Here is a 19,806-nt window from a genome sequence, read left to right on the forward strand (position 1 = left end):
TTTTTATCAATATTTACTGCAAATAATAATACATAAAATATCCCAATGTTGTGAAAGATTTTTGAGTTACAGTTGAGTTAATGTGTTTGTGTGAAACTGCCCCCTTTTCTGAGCTGTCCTCCACCAAGGAACCTAAAAAAGTTTACCTGCTTCAGCTCGATGGATGTGGACATCCCTCCTGCACTTTTTATTTGTTTATTTATTTATTTTATACAAAAAAAACTTGGACACAATAACCAGTAAAAAAAAGTTTATTCAATAATTGTACAGTATCTCAGAGATTAAGCAATACACAAAGCAGTAGAGTGATAGTGTATTCATTTCTATACAAGCAGTTTGACAAACAGTGCAGTTTGTTATTTAAGCACAGGACATGTGCTTGTGTGTGTGTGAGTGTGTGTGTGTGTGTGTGTGTGTGTGTGTGTGTGTGTGTGGTGCATGTGCGTGCATGCGTGTGTGTGAGTGTGTTTATCAATACAGTATAAGTTTGATAAAAGATAGTTTGTTTGATAAGTTTGTTTGTGATCTACTTGTAACACTGTGTAGTACAGGTTGTGTTAAAAATCTGTTCAAGTAGATGAAAGTGGTTGAGTCGAATAAAGATAAAATGTTCATCCAGAAGGACAGTTTAATAGTTTTATATAGCTTAGGTTTTTATCTTTACCTATCACATAGTTTGAGTCTCTTTGACTGTGTGAGTCTGTGTTCAGTTAATTAATAAAGTCTTGATAATCAGTGTGTGGAGTCGTTGTCATATATGTCTGAAATACAAAAGAAAAAACATTTCTTTAAAAACAGATTTCAAAGTCAGAGAAACACAATGGTTTTCAGAATGTAGTATTTCAGGATGCATTGTTAACTGCAGGTTGCACAGTATTTATTACTGAACATGAAGATCCAAAGAAAACTCACCGGTTGCATAGTCAACATCATCATAAATATCCCCCTCCCTGCAAAAAGAAGATAGGTGTGTAAAAACGTATTAAAACTAAGTAAAGAAATATTTTACAAGTGATGTTACAGTTGATGAGAATAAATTGAATATATTTCAGCTTGTATAAAATGGATATATAATGTGTAAAATGGGTACATTCAGTACAAAGAATCTAACACATCTCCTAATATCTTCATGCAGTGTAATATATATCATATCATATATGTGTGCATAATTGCATAAATTACTAAGACGTTGCCTTACTAATTAAATGTTTTTTCAGAAATGCCTTTATCATTATGTGCGTAATCTATATCATTATTAGCAATCTTGAAGATTTCAGTTTCATTCTCGTTGACAGTAGCTATGGCGATAAGTGGTAATTGCAGGTGTGGACTCTAACAGAGATCCACAAAGAGTCCTTGCTGTCGGTTTTGACTGTTTGTTATTTATCTGAGTATCTGATTTATTATATAATATATATTTATTGATCTCTTTGTATTTGCACTTTTTAAAAAGTTTGATCATCTGTAGTTATCAGTCTTTTTTGTTTGTTCAGCCATAGTAACAATTAAAACATATTAAGTGATGCACACATTGAGCTTATGAAGAGTCACTTACATTGGAAGAAGAAGAGCTCTGGGCACATAACCGTCTGTAAGAAAAAGAAGTTATGTAAAACCATCACATTGAATTAGTTAAATACAGCTTTTTCTGAAATAGTAACAGCAGTACTCTCAAAGAGTTAATGGATTGCTATTGAACACAGCGATTTGGTAAATTTGCGCCATGTATGTGTCATGATACAGACTGGGAAGTGTTTACATACATTTTCCAAACTGGTTGCGACAAAGAGCTTTCTTGTTGTTGGTGAGCTGAATGATGTCCAGGACTTCTCCCTGACTCACGTGGAGATAATTTGTTCCTGGCTTCTTTATGACACAATTAGGATCCACCATCATGCTGTGCAGCACCGTGAGCGGCCCATCATACTGAGAAAAGACATTTACAGAGATCAATTTTTAACATTTTATGATGAAAATTATGTATTTTATCATTAAGGAGTGTATTTGGAGTTCCTCAGGGATCTGTCACGGGCCCCCAATAGTTGTATTCTATAAATGTGTCCAATTGTACAAACACTTTAGGATATATATCTAACAACATTTTGTTTCATTGCTATGCTGATGACATATTGCTTTATCTACCAGAAAAGGTTAACCACATAATCTGGTGTGAAAGTGGGAACACTATTTACCTTGAACTTTTTTCTTAACTCCTTTACCGCTTTAGGATCTATGCTGGAAAGAAACATAACAAATCAACAGTTAATCAAGAAGCATGCAAATCAACTCTGAGGCATTTTATTATTTTATTATTTATTGTCCTGATTATTATTGACACATTAATAATGTAAAGCAGAAGTACACTCCAATGTGTATGTTACCTTACAGGGTCTTATCACTAACCAGATCTACTAAACAAAGCTGTACACACACTTATACTGGAACAGAACTGAAGTGCCAGTATCAGGCTCTTATTTTCTGTTCCCCTTCAGTAAAGCAGATGTGAGTGGATACCTGATTTCAGGTGGTGGTGGTGGGAAATCCTCTGATATTGGTTGAACATCATCATAGTCATCTGAGGATAATAAAGAAGTGAAATATAACTAGCGCTACAATGACCTTGTCTTATTGTAAATAGACAATGATAATCATCATATGTTCGGATAATTAAGCAGTTCAACAACAGTTAACTATAAATCAACCCTATAAACTATAAATGCCTTTAACAAGAGGTTTCACCTGTTATTAATCCTAATCTAATAATAATGGTTATGTGTTTGCTGGCACTTACCATCATCTTCAATCATGCTGCAGAATAGACAAAACACAACATATCGTTTAAGCAATGCAACCAAACAAATAGATGAGTTAACAGTTGATGTCAGATGAGATAATCACTAATAAATCACAGCTCTGGCTGTGATCACAGTGTTTTCCCTGTGTGTTGCTGTTTCCTCCCCCCTGTCTGTCTTTGTGTGTGTATGTGTTCAAAATCGCATCATATATATGTACTACTTACTATATACTACATACTAAATAATGCATACTGCGTTCGGTGGTAGTATGTAGTACAGAGCTGTTTAAATGTATTTTGCAGTATGCAACGCCAGGCGCCAGTTTCCGGTTTTGGAAAGCGAAAGTAAACAACAGCCGGCCAAAAGCAAACCACCGCTTCTTTAGCTATAACGCCCCCTTCTGCTCGAATGCTGCTGACATCCGCCATTTCAACTGCCGTTGTGACGTTCCAGTGCTTTGCATTGTTGGATACAGTAGGGGAGGTAGACTGTGTCCAATGCATACTGGAGATTTTTTCAGCTCAACATCCGGGTGTTTTTGGCATACTGTAAATGTAGCTTTTGTTTGCATACTGCATGCTACATTTTGGCCAAACCAGTACGTACTGCTAGTATAGTATGCGATTTCGAACACAGCGTCTGTGTCTCTGGAGGCAGTGGCTTCTTCATCTCCCCATCTGCCTCAGCACAAGAACCCCAGCTTCACCTCTACTCGTCACCAAATTATTCTGTCTACTCCAGTGGTGTCTGTGTTGACTGCTCTGAACTCTTTTAGACGGAAAGTGTTTTTTCCAGTGATATCTAACGTGTCTGGGCTCCACCTGCAAACAGTTCCACTGCAAGGACTCTCAGTCTGCCTACGGAGATACATCAGTGCCAAAAACCTTCGAGCGTACAGTGTCTAAAACTCTGCCTTAACCAACCAGCAAGCCACACAGCTCTGCATTAACCTCACTGAACTTTCAATTCTGCCTTTGTGTCTGCTTGTGGGTCCCTAATATCACTACAAACCGTGACAGAAATGTCCTTAAAACTATGGCAAAATTTGGCTGAAAAGTTCAAGACACTTTTCTAACACTATCACAAGATAATATTTAAATACAGCAGGATTAACATGACGTTATTTACCTGTCTCTGTTATTGGAATCCACGTGTAACATCAGTGGGGGGTCCGGAGGAGGTGGAGGCAGAGGTGATGTGTCTATTTTTCTGGATTGGAGCACTTTGCGCTTCACTGCCTCATAGTCAATATCCACACATGTGTTACTGATGTATCCGTCTGCAAGGAAACAACATCAAAATGTACATTGTTGTGTTAAAAAGAGGCAGTTTGTGAGTCAATACAGACCCATCTAATGCAAAGTATGATAATCATTACTTTCAATAAGTGTCTCAATATGTAACCACATACAATTAGAAGTAAGTTAAATAGTCGTGTAATATATTAGAGTACAGTATTATGCAAGATTTCCATGTCATTTTGAATTAATAACATGAGCAAAAGGTTAAGATTTTAACATGTGATTTTTATTAATTTTCTGTTATTTTTCTCGTTCTCTTCTACTGATGGATTGGCAGTGTAGATATAAAAAAGGTAAATAATATGCAACAATAAATCCAGATCATCATAAATAGAAAGGCAGATAAAGCTGTTTTTTCTGTGCTTGCCTGCTTCACATGGACACTTACAATATGCCGAGTTGTTTTGCCTTTTGCTGGTGTCAGTTAGCTTACTGGAGAAGCCAACATAACCTTGTGCCAAAGTCAGACCGTCCTCTCAAAAGTACGGCCGAATAGGCTGTGCAAGCGACTTATTTTGACCCACATTTACATTAATTGTTAGGCGGTAAACTTTAGTGGCCTTGCAGTTATGATGGGAGCTAAGGAAACAGTCAGGTGACCGCTAAGGAGCAAGAAAGTCTGCTTAGAGATGAGGTAGGGGTAGATAGAGGGTTCAAACACTGTTTTCCCCCAGGAGACATGCTGTTCATGCCACGTGTGTAAAGAACAAGTCAACGTTGAGTTGGATAAGTTAGCTTATAACACACTTAACTTGCGTAACAAATGTGCTTATTTTGACCCTGACAATGACGCCCAACCAAACCAAAACTGTGTTGTGTTCTACGTGTTTGTCCAGTTTTCCTGTCTCTGGTGTTCTCCAACATTCATATATGATGTTTTAGAGACATAAATGTATTGATGGAGTCAGTGGCAATCGATCAATCTGTCATTTAGGTATGAGGATGTACTGGCTAAAGTGACTCCAAACAAAGCCTCAGTTTATCAGTGGTAAAATGCTACTCTACTTTGCTTTAAGGTATTCTTCGCTGTCTTCAATTTGTCTTTTGTTTTATTCTTCTTGCCCAATATAATTCTATGTAAACTATGTATAAGTAACTAGAAAGGTTAATCGAACACTTGAGCAAGTATTAAATATGAGGTTGAAAGAGATGAGGCCAGATAAAATTGAGTATCATCTGCATAAAAAGATACATCATGTATTTGTATACAAAGTCAATTCAGAGCCATGGCAGCACCACAGCTCTTTCAGGAAGCAAGGACCAGAGAAAATGTTTTTCATCAGAAGAGCTAAACTCAAGTTGTTTCTCATAAATACAAATGCACAGATCCCCTTTTTATAGCACACAAAACCTTGCTTGCAAAAGCAGCAGACACTTCAACATTTTAGGTGCATTTCAAATAAAGAGAAATATGTTTCTTGATATGCCAACTTTTCCAACAGAGCAAGTGTAACAACAGCAATACCTCTAGTTTCAATTGAATTACAAGTACTTCCTTGCAAATTAAAAATGCACATCAAATTGGACGGTCAGAATCATATAGTCAAAATTGTCAGTAATGTGGTTAAGCGTTTACGCCTCAGTTAACACATATGAAAGGCCGGATATAATCAGAACATCATGCAAAGGGAGGTTAAGAACGGCAGGTTTTCTATAAATGCTTGAGTGATATTTGAAGTGGTACTCACAAGTTCCGTTCAGAGAGCGAGCTAACCATTTTCCTCCTGGGTTATTCTTCACTCGGAGAATCTCTACGCTCTCGCTTTGTTTTACACTGAGGTCCAGTTTTCCTCCTCCATTCCAGTCATGTCGGACCTTGGCTGTATGAAGAACCTCCACCTCCCCTTGCAACTACAGAAGGACAGAAATAGAGCTATGAAAGTTGACAATGAACAGAAATGAATGCCATGTGTATGGAGACGCAGTGGATTCAAAGAACCCTAATGGGACATAACCTGAAGTTACATCCCAGTTGCCTGCCTGAACTAGCTCGCAGGTGTAGCTCCGTTTGTTTAGCTAAAAACACTGTAGCAAATCTGCAAATGTAATCTGCAAATTGCATTCCTGTTAGACTTTAGAGTTTCATGGAAAATAAATGTTTGATATTTACCTGAAAGTTCTTCTTTAACTCATTTTCTTTTTTCTGACGCTCCATCTGTTCTTTCTTCTCCTGCTCACGTTGCTTTTTAGCTTCTTTTTTGTTTTTCTTTTCAGCAGTTGCCCGATTAACCTCCACCTGGTCCCTAAAAAGGAGCAAAAAAATGAAAAATTGTTCCGTTTTTAGACAGTGCCTCACATCACAGTGTTCACAGATACATAACAAGCTTCTACATGAATCTACAGTCATGATAGAGACTTTATAAGGCTGTACACAGCTGTGCTTTGAGCTAAATGCTACAGTATGCTAAAAGGCTCAGGACAGCAGTACTACAGTGTGATGTTGTATGACATGCTATATGTTACAATTTCTGTTTAAATGAAATTTAAATTTAAATAAAATCACGAGGTTGAAAGCTCAGTCTGTCAGTCTCCCAGCGGAACACGAAGGACACGCCCACCCAGCAGCGCTGTCTCTCTCGGGAATTTTACGCTGCCCTTTACAGAGGGATTCGTCAAGAGTCAGAACCGCAAGCAGTAAGTAACGTTTACATTATATCTCTGAAATGTTTCGTTCTGTATTGATAATAGGACCAAATGGCTTGTGAATACAGTTTCAGTGAAGACTTGTTATGTCAGCCTAAGCATGCTAGGAGGCTAACAGTGATTTGCACAGAGGGCTAACAGTACACCTATCAGATAGCTACTGTATGAATAGATTTTAGACATCTTCACTAAAAACATGGCTTCATTTATGTAGGTAAAAACTGACACTATAACACTATGATCTTGTTCGCTAGTTATTAACTTGCCAAAATGCTCTTTAGCTCATTATACATGGCGACAGAATAATCTTTATGCCATGTTTAACTAAGTGTGATAGCATGCTAACATTTGCTGAGTAGCACTTCACACAAAGTAATTCAGAAGGTGAGACAGTTTCAGTGGTTTGTTCAAAAACCAAATTACTTCACTAATTTAGAGGTAGCTGTGGCTCAGTGGTAGAGTTGGTCGTCTTTCAATTGGAAGGTTGTTGGTTTGATCCCCAGCTCCCTCAGCCTACATGTTGAAGTGTCCTTGGGCAAGACACTGAACCCCAAATTGCTCCCGGTGGCACTTTACATAGCAGCCTCTGCCATCAGTGTATGAATGTGTGTGTGAATGGGTGAATGTGTGTGTGAATGGGTGAATGTGACATGTAGTGTAAAATCAGCTTTGAGTGGTAGCAAGACTAGGAAAGTGCTATATAAGTGCAGTCCATTTACCATTTACCATTTTAACCTGATGGTGGCACTGGTAATGAAGCCTGCTGATCGCAATTAAATTTATTAATGAATTTATGTGTGTACCAAATTGAATGGGCTCCATTTAAAAGTGTTCACGCTTTATTCCTGAATTGACAAAGCTTGTGTAAAAAACAATGTGGCAATAGAGGAAAAATCAGCACATCAGTAAAGTCAGTTGGCTAAATCATCAGGGGATTATAAGTGTCTGTACTTTCCCGCGAATTTATCAAATACAACAGACTGATTTGTCCATGCTAGGGACACACCAAAACCCTTTCTCACATTTTTCTAATTAAAATTAACTGATTAAATATCAGCCTTATACGTTAGTTACAAGTTTCAAATTGAATCAGGCACCTAACAGTTAACTGTTTTATCAGCTGCAATATCTCAAAAAACTTTCACACCTTCACTTTTTCAGTTTGTCACAATCTGCCCACATTTTTTTTTTTTTTTTTTACAAACCTCCTTAAAGTTTTGTCACTATATCCTGTTTTAACAGGAAATATATTGAATCACAGAAGCAACTTACAAGCTATCGTCACCTGGGTACTTTTGATGTTGCTTCACTGAGACCTGTTGTTTCGACTTCACCGAAAATACACTCCATCACTTTGCTGTTTCTTTGTGACGTTAAATCTGAAGGTGCAGACATTGCTGCCAGTTGAGGATAATTTGAAGCACTTTTTGACTTCTGCAAAATTTAAGAATATGTTTTAGTTATAGCAGTGGTGGAAAGTTACTAAATTTTAAGGTACTTGTGCTCTGCTCAAGTATTTCTATTTTCTGCTACATTAAATCTCCACTCTACCTAAATTCAGATGGAAATTTTGTACTTTTTACTCCACTAGATTTATGTTACAACTTCAGATAATGGTTTCTTTACAGGTTCCCCAGCTAGCAGGGAACGTTTCCATAACATTGGCTAAAACATTACAAGTTCTAATTACGTTTGAAAGAAAATGTTTTAATCTTATATTCAAAGAACATTTTAAAGGTGTTCATCATTTCAAGATAGTTCTTGTAACGTTAAAACTTAAACTAAGACAAAACGTTTTAACTGCAACATTCTGAAGATATTTTCAGGATGTTACTGAGGCCTGGGATGTCAGAACGGCTTTTATAAAACATTTGCTCAATGTCACATAAAAACAAAAGGTAGAACACGCTCACTGCAACATGATGAGGATCTTTTCAGGATGTTTGTACGGCCTGAACTATCAGGACGTGGTTTATAAAACGTTCCTGAAATGTGATTTGAACAAATTTCGCTGCCACTTTCTGAAAATGTTTTCAGAGAACGTTCTCGTACTATGAAAAGGAACATTCTGGGAACCAAATAAAAACTTCCCGCTCAAAACATTACCACAACATCGCACGTCACATTCTCAGAACGTTCGTGGAACAAAACATTTCCAGCTGGGTCATATTAATAATACAATTATGTTTTATCTAAGATTAAGATTAAACTTTTACATGCTACATAGTAGTATATACAGTAATCTACCTTTATCCCAGTGATGGACACAATAGTCATCAATAATATGAGTCACATCATTCCGTAAAGGGCCGGTCTGCATTATAGTATTTTTCTGTTGGTACTTGGACGTTTTTTTAAATGCTAATACTTTTGTACTTTTACATAAGCAAGATTTTCCATGACTTTTACTTATATGAGAATAATTCTACACTGTCATATAGCTACTTTAACTGAAGTAACACATCCGAATACTTCTTCCAACACTTCGTAAAAGAAGCTGCAGTTGCTGTGGTTGTTTGTGCAGCTGCTTCAGTCGTACCTGCAGTATGTTTAAAAATAACACCAGCAATAACAGATATGATATTAACACTGCCCTGCCTTTTCTTCACACAGCTGCAGCCACATTCTACTTTCAGCCATCAGAGCTCTAAACATATGCAGACACAATGGTTTAAAGGTTTATACTTACTCATCAATGGCCTCGTACAAGTCATCGTCCTCCTGCAACAGAAAAGGTTTTATTTGCACTTTAAACAAACAAGGAAAAACATTCTTATATGAAAGGGGAAATAGGAATTTCCCAGCAATACAGACAGGTGTTAATCTTTCTATTTTTGCTTTTACGGAAGATTAATGGTCTCACAAGAAGAGACACCTGGTTTTGAATCTTAAAAATGGATGCTTTCACTCTAAACAGTAAATCATATTTTTGGTTTATTTTCTCGTCCTTACCGCGTCCAAACAATGCGAGCTGTTGTCACTCCAGGACTCTGTGAAGTCAGACAACATAGAGACATAAAAGGCTCGTCTTCTGTTTGAAATAATATTACGTAGAAAATTCAAAGCGCTTCAGCATAAAGCACCAATGAACAAGATGTAATAGTTACCGCTCTTCTCAAAGCTTGCAATGTCATCATAGGTGTCCTGAATGTCCTCAATGTCCCTGCAGTCAAATAAACATAATTAGATTCATTTGTAAATAAATTATGGAGCTATTTCAGGCCATCTGGCACATGTAAGCGAAACCCTTTCCAACCTTTTTTTGTCTCTGAGAATATTGGTAATGTCATCATTTTTCCCTCATTAGATATTAATGTGGAGAGACAGAGATAAATACACTAAACACGGCAACATAGTGGTTACCTGGCTGAAACCACCTGATATCTGCAGGCTACAAAAGTTTCACAAATATTAACACTTATTCCTCATTAAATTATAATTATTTTTTTTTTACTTTAACTTTAAATCTTTTTTTTTTTCTTCATTAAAATAGCGTAATCGTCTCCTGATTAAAAAGAAATGCAATTTCTCACACTATTTCCTGTCTGCCATCTTCACACCCTGAACACTGACAGAGTTTGATTTTACCCTCTGCGGTGTCAGTGATTTTATTATAGCTGACTTGTTATTACAAATATGAAATAAATTATACTTTATTCAAAACAAATACATGTTTTTCTGTATGAACATCCCTGCAGTTTATATACATGTACTGTAATAGAACCACTGTCCTGTTTACAAGTTAAACACTCACATGGACATTTGGTGCGGCAGGTTCGGCTTGTTTAATCTCTGTGGCGGTTTTGGAGGAGTCACAACTGCAGGTAAAGACATCTTTCTGCCCGCTGAGCCCGGGGAACCTGTTTGGAGAATCAGAGAGAACGTCTTTATTCAAAGAAGTTTCCAGAAAACTTAGACATATAACCAGTAACTAATACTCACACCCACTCACTTGATAAGCAAGTCAATAAATGGGCAAAAATGTATGACAAATATGCTGATGCTTCCCTGCTTCAATCCTATTAACAGCCAAATTTGCACACAAATTAAATTCACTGTGGTTTCTCAGAGTTATTACTTTTTAAAAGAACATTTTTGAAGAATGGTTTAATATACTAAGCCAAGCCAAAATGTCCCCTGAGAAAAGGAACAAGAAGCACGACAGCACGGCAGGAAATAAACCAGATTCCTCTTGTGCTACGGTGACAAATCCTTCAAATCCTGCAGCCACTGTCATGATTTTACTCGCTTAATTAGATTGGATTTGGACTGAACATTGAGCATCGGGTGACCATTTAGGGAGAGTTATACAAGCATACAAATTCAAGACGAATATTTGCAATATCAAGATGGTCTTCATTTCCATTTTGGTCGTATATAATAACAAATTCACTCACTGTCCAGCTTTCTCGGTCCAGGCAGGGCCGGTCCTCGGTTTGACCTCCGAAAGGCCTCAAGGTTGACATTGGGGGGCCGTTTGGGTTTCAAAGGCAGGGGTCCTTCAGGGGGCAGGGGCCTTCTCAGTGGGGTCACATCCCCTGCGCTCCTCTGCCGGGACTGCTGTCGGAGCGGTGGAGGGGTGGAAGCAGGAGCAGGACTTGGACCCGGTTTGGTTCCTGGAAGATTCTGGTGCCTCAGCATCATGTTCTGAAGCATCTCCCCGGTCTGCTTGACATTGCCGGCGTCCACCGGCTGATTGGCTGCTCTGACAGGATTAGGAGGTAGTCGAGGGGAGAAAGCGGGTCTAGAGGGGACTGAAGCCGCTGTTGGTTCTGCCCTGGGGAACCTCACCAGGCCCGGGCTGGCCATCATAGGAGGAGGAACTGTTGGGGACAGTCTGTGATGGGCCAGATTGTTCTCCATCACTGGCAGGATTGACCTCCCAAACCCTGGTCGTGGGGACTTTGGGGAGCTGCTGTCTCTGCTGCTGGTGTCCGAGGTGCTGGCCTTGTTGTTGAAGCGGGCCCTCAGAGCCTTGACATCGACGCTGTCCCCCTGAAAACAACACAGGAACACAAACTCTGAAAGTGAAGCAACTCTGTTTCTAAAGCAGGAAGTTAGCAGCACAGCAAGGCATGCCCCCCACGCACACAGACACGGAGCTTGTCAAACCTCAGAGCTATCTTGAGAGCACACTGAGCAGCAACAGCTTCCTTCTTGTTTGTTCTTCGCCGAGCTGATTTGTCCTCTGACTGAGCTGCACACAAATCTTTTATCACTGCAGTCTGAACAGGAAGATATTTAAGGCCAACATGGGTTATTATAGATCCTCTCAGAAAGTAGGATCCTTAAAGACTAATGAGATTATTACGAATAAAACAGTAAATTATATTTCTGTTAATCAGTTAAAATTTTATAAAGTTTAGTACCGCTTATCCATTTCAGGGTTGCCTTTCCCAGCAGTCATTGGGTGAGAGGTGGGGTGCTCTCATACTCTCATACACACCTACGGGTAATTTAGAGTCACCAATGAACCTAATGAGCATGTCTTTGGACTGTGGGAGGAAGCCGGAGTATACCCAGAGAACCTACACATGCATGGTAACAAGAACATGCAAACTCCACCCCGAAAGGCAACCTACGTCTGAACCAGGACTCAAATCAGGAACCTTCTTGCTGTGAGGCGACAGCGCTAACCACTGCACCATCGTGCAGCCCCAAACTCAGGAGATCAATCAATCAATCAATTTTTATTCATATAGTGCCGAATCACAGCAAAAGTTATCTCCAACTTTCCAAATAGAGCAGGTATGGACTAGGGATAGACCAATCATCTGCCGGGCTGATTATCGGCGCAGATATTCGGCATTTTGACGCGTATCGGCATCCGCCTTTTTTTTGTTTTTTTGTTTGTTTTTAAACTGGGTTATTTTGGCTCTGATGCAGCCGCGCCTCTCTGTCTGCAGTCACTACTCTGTCTCCAGCATTGTCCTACTCACAGCACTGATTGGTTACACGCAGAGCTATGGCACGGGTAACAGCCAATCAGCAGTGAAAGCTGTGCAGAGTGCTCACACACACGGCGGAGAGGAAAAAAAGTTCTTTGCAAATGTTGTTTAACTTTGTGTTATTTACTTTATAAAACTTCAGGAAGTTATTTATTTATTATTTAAATTTTCATTTCACTTTGCAAGAGATGCTGCTGACCCTGGGAACTCCCTGCGCTTTTTGTTTGTTTGTTTAATAAACATATGCTTAAAGGCATTTAAACAAAGTTAAGTGTTGGAGTTTGTATTATTCAAAATTTTGACGCCAATATTTTCACTTTTACTGCAAATGAATATCGGCTCCAAATATCGGTTATCGGCCTCCTTGACTACTAATAATCGGTATCGGCCCTGAAAAAACCATATCGGTCTATCTCTAGTATGGACCATCCTATTTTTAATATTAGTTACAAAGACTCAACACTAATCCACCAAAGAAAGCGCTTGGCTTTCTTTAAACAGGCAGAAACCTGGAGCAGAACAGGACTCATTGGTGGACAGCCATCTGCCACGACCAGCTAGGTCTAGAAATATCTTGTGATGCCTTGAACCGATCCGCAACCTGATAACTGATTCTATATTTACAATTCCTACTGCAAATGGTGTTATTTTCTGCAAAGTAAAATAAGTAACAAGTATTGCTATGGCACTTAAAAGTGCACACATTTTATAATGACGTTGCCACTTCCGATTCCAAATTTGTCTGATAAGGGGTTTGTCCGTGAATCCAGCACAGAGGAAAAGTGCATCCACAACAAAGGCTGGTCACTCCCTTAAACCACTTTAAAACTTTGTCAATGCACTCAACAGACCGTAACACAGCACTGTTTGAAGTCGTACTAATGCTTGAGAAATTAAGGCAGGTTATTAGATGATGTATGTTGTGGTTGTCATGGTTGCAGATGTTGTGTGTTGGTCATTTGGGTTACATTGGCCATAATATGCAAACCAAAACTCATTTAACGGTCACATGACTTTTAGGTGACTCTCCTGAGGTTACAATCCTGCCAGTGTTGGTTGTCTAAATGTAACTACAGGGGTTTTAAGTTGTACTTTTTTGGTCTTGTTTTATTTTTTTCTACTTTTTGTCACTTGGAAATTCTTGTTATATTTTGGTGTTGTGTTTTTGAGCACCTGTGGCGGACATTGTGTTTAATAACTCAGTCCAGTTAACTATTTTTTTTATCATGAACTAATCTGCTTTTAGCTTGTTATCAAACAAGTGTGTCAGTCTCTTTATTGTTCTTGAACGGGATGATTACAAGTCATTTCCTGTCTCGTTTCTCACCCTGATAAAGAACTGCACCACCCTGCAGCTTAGAGGAACTCTGCTCTGTGTCTGTGCAGGGGTGATCGTCATCATGTAAGAGGTCTCAGAGGCCACTTTGTTAGGTAACCTTTAAAATCAAAAGCAATCTGATATGAAATATTCTGCCTTAAACTCTCAATTTATAAAGATAACATTGTTAAATTTTTACTAAAACTTTCAAAATATTTTAATATTTTAATTATTATAATATTATATTAATATTATATTATAATATATTAATTAATTAAGTGCTTATGTATCATCAAACACTAAATATGACCTCGGTGTCATGTCATGTCGGTGAGCATGACTGAACATTTTATTCAATATGTGGAATTTGTGGCCGATCTGTCCTCTTAAGATCGTACAGGTGTACCCACTTTGTGTAGGGACTTTTTGAACACCTGTTTAGTGTTTATAAAAATCCAGACAGACGGAAGAATTTCCCGCAACAGCATCGACACGAGTCTTAGTCATTTTCCCAGTAAGGAAGACAACGCTGAGGCTTCTCTGTGGTTATGTCATTCTTACCTAGAAAAATGAATCATGGTCAAAGAGGAACAACAGATTTTAAAAAATGAACCGTTACAAAAGAGCTTCAGTAGTTCATCGTATCATAGGTCGAGCTAAGCATGAAAAGGCGGAGTCAGAAAACTGTTATGATTGAGCAGTGTGAAGCTAACTGACAGCTAAGATCAAAAAGGTAAATAAACTTTATAGAAATGAAAAAAAATCACTTATGAATAAACAGTTCTTGTTCATTTTAAATGCACAAAAGTGATACTAATATAGAATCTAAACATTTTCAGAACACCTGTAGTCGTAAGAGAGGTTGTGAAGAAGAGCAGGAAGTTCTCACAACCACACACCTCTGTACCTCAGCCAGCATCCTGCGGCCAGCACCATAGAAACGGCGCTCTCGCAGTAACATTTGCACCAATCGTCTGCAGGCGCTGCTCGCTCTGCAGACGTCGCTCTTATTACCAGAAACAAAGGAAACAGACAAAAACTTTTTCTCGACACCACAAAACACACGCGGGGGTTCCACTTTCAGTCAGCCGTATAAGCAGTGTCTGTGTGCACCTATATGTGTGTGTGTGTGTGTGTGTGTGTGTGTGTGTGTGTGTGACACATTAACACAGATACTTTAAGCGTAGCTGTGCAGGTGTTCTGCTGAGAAATGTACGAGCAAGTAATAAAATAGTCTTCCAATAAAACCAGCTTGATTACAGTTATATTCATACCTCTGTTTTACTCTATTGAAATATTGTGTATATTTCAAATAATACTACAACAATAATCAATAAAGGGCCTTATTATCAGCTTGTCAGACACCTGTAAAGTATTGTAAATGCACTAACGTGTAGTAAAGGTGCTATACAAATGAAGTTTGATTGAATACATATTTAGGTATACAAAAACTAGTCTGGTTTCTGTGATGTTTTGGAATCATGATGACCTACACGCTAATATGGAGGAAATCTGAAGAAATTATAGCACCCTTTACAATTTAAAGACTGTGTATTTACCATAAACAGTCTTTTTCTTTGGAAGAAAAGGCCTATAATTGAGTAATTGAAGAGGGATGACTAAGATGGGAAGAAACAAAACTACAAGTAAAGGCTCACTGAGCTCGCTGTGAATCATTAACCAGTGATAGCTGTGTGCAATAAAGCTTTCTTTCATCCACATGAACATTTCTAAATCCAACTTCCCCTTTCACTGAAGAGAACAATTTCACCTGAACACATCCACCTTTTACTTTTGGTTCGGAAGTGCTGTTTTGTAACATCCGATCTTTACTAGGATTACAAACCAGGTTAAAAGTTTTAAAGATGTACTTCATATTTGTACTTTTTCTTGGCTACATGACAGGAGGAAACTGAGGTTTGACCCACAGTGAAACAATTAAATCTGTCCACAGCAGTCAAGTTGATACATAGATGCCCTGATGGTCAGGAGGAAACGGACAGAATCAAACAGCTACCACATGAAGAGAAGTGTGAAACGTGTTGTGAAGGAGTGTTAATCACTACATTAATTTAGATATATATATATATATAAAACTCTCTAAATAACATAATAAATAATAAACTCTTACCATATCTGCCTTTAGTGATGGTTCAGTGATGGTTAAAGTGCTCCATGTCCAGTTCAGTATCCAAGCTGATGCTGCTGCAGAGACACCTACATATCCTCTGTTACTAAACTCACTGCAAATGAGGAAATGCTCAGTAAGACAGCGAGGCAGCAGGGGGACTGACAGCGCACAACGTGGGATTAACACAAGAGGAACGTCAACATGGTGCAAGCCACTTTCTTTCATTGATTCTTACAAGGTCACATTTGTCATTGCGTGTTTTTGTGTTTGTTGCAATGTAAAGACAATTAAAGGAAGTAATGTGATCTGTTTATTTTGTCTTTCTGGCAGTTTTTACAGTTTCTCTCTTTTACTCAAAAACAGTCAAAAAAAGAACGACAAAGAATGATATTTTTTGTTAATTAAAAACTCAAGACAATGGCTGTGTTCAAAATGCCGTACTATACACTATATACTACATGCTACATACTATAAACTACATGCTACATACTATATACTACATGCTACATAATATATACTACATATTACAGACTACATGCTACATACTATATACTACATAATATATACTACATATTACAGACTACATGCTATATACTACATGCTACATAATATATACTACATATTACATACTACATGCTTCATACTATATACTACATGCTACATAATATATACTACATGCTACATACTATATACTACATGCTACATAATATATACTACATATTACAGACTACATGCTATATACTACATAATATATACTATATACTACATGCTACATAATATATACTACATATTACATACTACATGCTACATAATATATACTACATATTACATACTACATGCTACATACTATATACTACATATTACAGACTACATGCTATATACTACATAATATATACTACATACTATATACTACATGCTACATAATATATACTACATATTACATACTACATGCTACATAATATATACTACATATTACATACTACATGCTACATAATATATACTCATATTACATACTACATACTATATACTACATGCTACATACTATATACTACATACTATATACTACATGCTACATAATATATACTACATAATATATACTACATATTACATACTATATACTACATGCTACATAATATATACTACATATTACATACTACATGCTTCATACTATATACTATATACTACATGCTACATACTATATACTATATGCTACATAATATATACTACATATTACACACTACATGCTATATACAACATGCTATATACTGCATACTGCGTTCGGCTGTAGTAGGGAGGAGCTTTTCAAATTAATTTTGCAGTATGCTACGCCAGGCGGAAGTAAACAATAACCGCCGCTTCTTTAGCTATAGCACCCCCTTCTGCTGGCCGTCATTTCAACTGCCGCTGTCACCTTCCAGCGCTTTGCATTGTGGGATACAGTAGGCTAGGTAGGCTGGTCCGATGCATACTGGAGATTTTCTCTGAATCAGTACGACATCTGGGTATTTTTGGCTTACTGCACATTTTGCTTTTGTTTGCATACTACATACTACATTTTGGCCAAATCAGTACATACTGCTAGTATAGATTTTTTTTTTTGACTGCAGCCTGAAGAAAAGCTTCCTTGTATGTTCTGTATTTTATTTTGAGAAACAGCAAGTAAACATGGACAATTAAAAACAAATTGTAAAAGTTATTTAGGTAAAAGTTATTCTGTGTACTGTATATGATCAGAAACAATAGTTTTTATTAATCTATATTGACAGCTATAAAAATGATACTTTGTGATTTCAACTCTTTATGTGAAAAAATACGAGTGAAACAGTTTTAGATCAAATGATTGTATTTTCTGGTTTAAACAGACAATAAGGTTTGGATTATTTAATCTTCCAGTTGTCAAAAAACAAATATTTGATTACAGTATATGTAAAAAAAAAAAAAAAAGAAGAAGAAGGGTCCATACTCAAGCAAATAAAACACACATTTGATTCTCAATGAGTACCTACTTATAGTACTGTCTCTGTGGTGTTTGTTGGTGGTAGTTACGCAAATAACACTAGCTCTAAATGATTGAGCTCAGCCTCACTGTTGTCGTCTGTAGTGTTCTAATAAGTAAGAGTGATTCTGCTGGTGCACTCATTTAGACCTGACATCACATATCCAGAAATGCTCTCTGCTCAATAAAAGTTAATTTGCATCAGCCAAACAGCAAGAACAGTGAATGTTCAGTGTCTGTGAATGGAAATAAATATAATAGATATTACATATTCATGGGAAAACCAAAACAGCTAAATCCTCTTTGGACTCACCAGTCAAACTCGAACTCATCAATCAAATCAAACGCCATATATTTTTTTCCCCCTTAATCCAAAACACTGGAACAATTTTAGGATTATAACCAGCTTATCACAGGAGGAAATTATGGTCTAAGGTGGGGGACACTGGTTGTGGTGGTCCTGTTGCTCCCGCGGGGGCATAGAGGGTGTTTAAAGCAGCAGGATGCCCGTTGAGAGCATTGGGTGAGACAGGTGTGCTTCCTCCCCCCATGACTCCTGGGTGAGAGCCATGTGCCTGATACAGGCCGCCTGCAGGGGGCGCTGCTTGTGGCCACGCTGCTGCCACATTGCCGGGCATTGCGGGCCAGGGGGCCACAGCTGGACCTGCCCACTGATTTCCCATAGGCCCCTGCTGGCCCCAGGGCATGGTGGGAGAGTAAGGGGGAGAGGAGTATGGAGAGCCCCCTACTGGCTGTGTGGGGAACATGGAGAGGATCTGAGAGGTTGAGAGCCCAGGCTTTGGAGACTCTGAGAGAAAAAAAAAGTAGTAAAGGAAGTAAAACTTTAAAAAACACCGGTTTGCTCAAGTTGTTCAGCAACATATTACAGTCCTCACTATTTGACCATCACACTGCTGCCTACTCACAAATGTAATCACTCTGAAGACAATCTTCAACACAAAAGATTGTATCCTACTAAATATCTTATTCACTGTTTATTTTCATCATCAGCCAACAGACGAGGAGGAGGATGTGTACTATTGATTCTTCCAGTGTGGGAACGTGTAGAGAGAGGCACCGCACATTCCTCTGTATACTGTATATATTATTGAAATGTGACTGAAACTCTTTATCAGCTGTACCGAGGGAATTATGCAATTCCCTACCAGGGTTCATATTAAACCTCATGAACAGAGAGATCATGGGAAAGGGCTGTGTACTGCATATTCCTTCCTTCACCTCCAGGTCAAAGGTCAGATGTGTTTTTAATGTCAAATAAGGTGCTTTTCTTCAGTCTGCTTCGGATAGTGTCATCTGATGGAGCACAAAGGCGGCAAGCGTTTCGTTCACGTTATGATTTTTTAACTGATTTTATAATTTGATATGATATCATGGTTTTAGAAATACAGCTTGAAATAACTCTCCTCTTCTGGGTTTGTAATATTTAATGTTTGTTTCAGAAATGTTGCAATAAATAAAATAAAAATCAACCTGGGTACAGTTCATCTCAACGTAAAATGACACTCAAAAGAAAGGGTTACTAGCGCTACAAATAAAGTGTTAAAGGTGGGGTATTGTGCTCATTTAAAGCTTTATATTTCACTCTGTGATACATGTGAAGTAGCTTAGCAAAATTTACAGTTAAAAAAACCTGTGTGCTCTGCGCAGGCCCTC

The 19,806-nt window shown here is 38.0% G+C and overlaps 1 protein-coding gene across 1 annotated transcript; it reads right to left on the bottom strand.

Moving 5' to 3' along the window:
• Positions 1-235: 235 nt before the first annotated feature.
• LOC138607815 (FYN-binding protein 1) lies at positions 236-16,237 on the bottom strand. Its single transcript, XM_069680468.1, has 16 exons — positions 16,137-16,237; positions 11,137-11,734; positions 10,494-10,599; positions 9,847-9,902; positions 9,692-9,729; positions 9,429-9,460; positions 6,207-6,339; positions 5,785-5,947; positions 3,924-4,074; positions 2,792-2,808; positions 2,515-2,575; positions 2,193-2,235; positions 1,764-1,926; positions 1,556-1,589; positions 913-950; positions 236-761 (listed from the first exon to the last, which is right to left on the bottom strand). Exons 1-16 carry the CDS (start codon positions 16,137-16,139, stop codon positions 733-735), a joined length of 1,665 nt encoding a protein of 554 aa, XP_069536569.1. The 5' UTR covers positions 16,140-16,237; the 3' UTR covers positions 236-732.
• Positions 16,238-19,806: the final 3,569 nt, after the last annotated feature.

Source organism: Semicossyphus pulcher, unplaced genomic scaffold, assembly GCF_022749685.1.
Source record: "Semicossyphus pulcher isolate SPU_LCO1_2020_fin unplaced genomic scaffold, fSemPul1.0.p SCAF_4, whole genome shotgun sequence".
Classification (NCBI taxonomy): domain Eukaryota; kingdom Metazoa; phylum Chordata; class Actinopteri; order Labriformes; family Labridae; genus Semicossyphus; species Semicossyphus pulcher.

Coding starts and splice junctions, on each gene's coding strand:
- LOC138607815 (XM_069680468.1), bottom strand. Junction 9,903..10,493: donor CTGCCGCACCAAATGTCCAT/GTGAGTGTTTAA, acceptor ATTTGACTGCAG/GGACATTGAGGACATTCAGG. Junction 1,590..1,763: donor TCGCAACCAGTTTGGAAAAT/GTATGTAAACAC, acceptor TTTTTCTTACAG/ACGGTTATGTGCCCAGAGCT.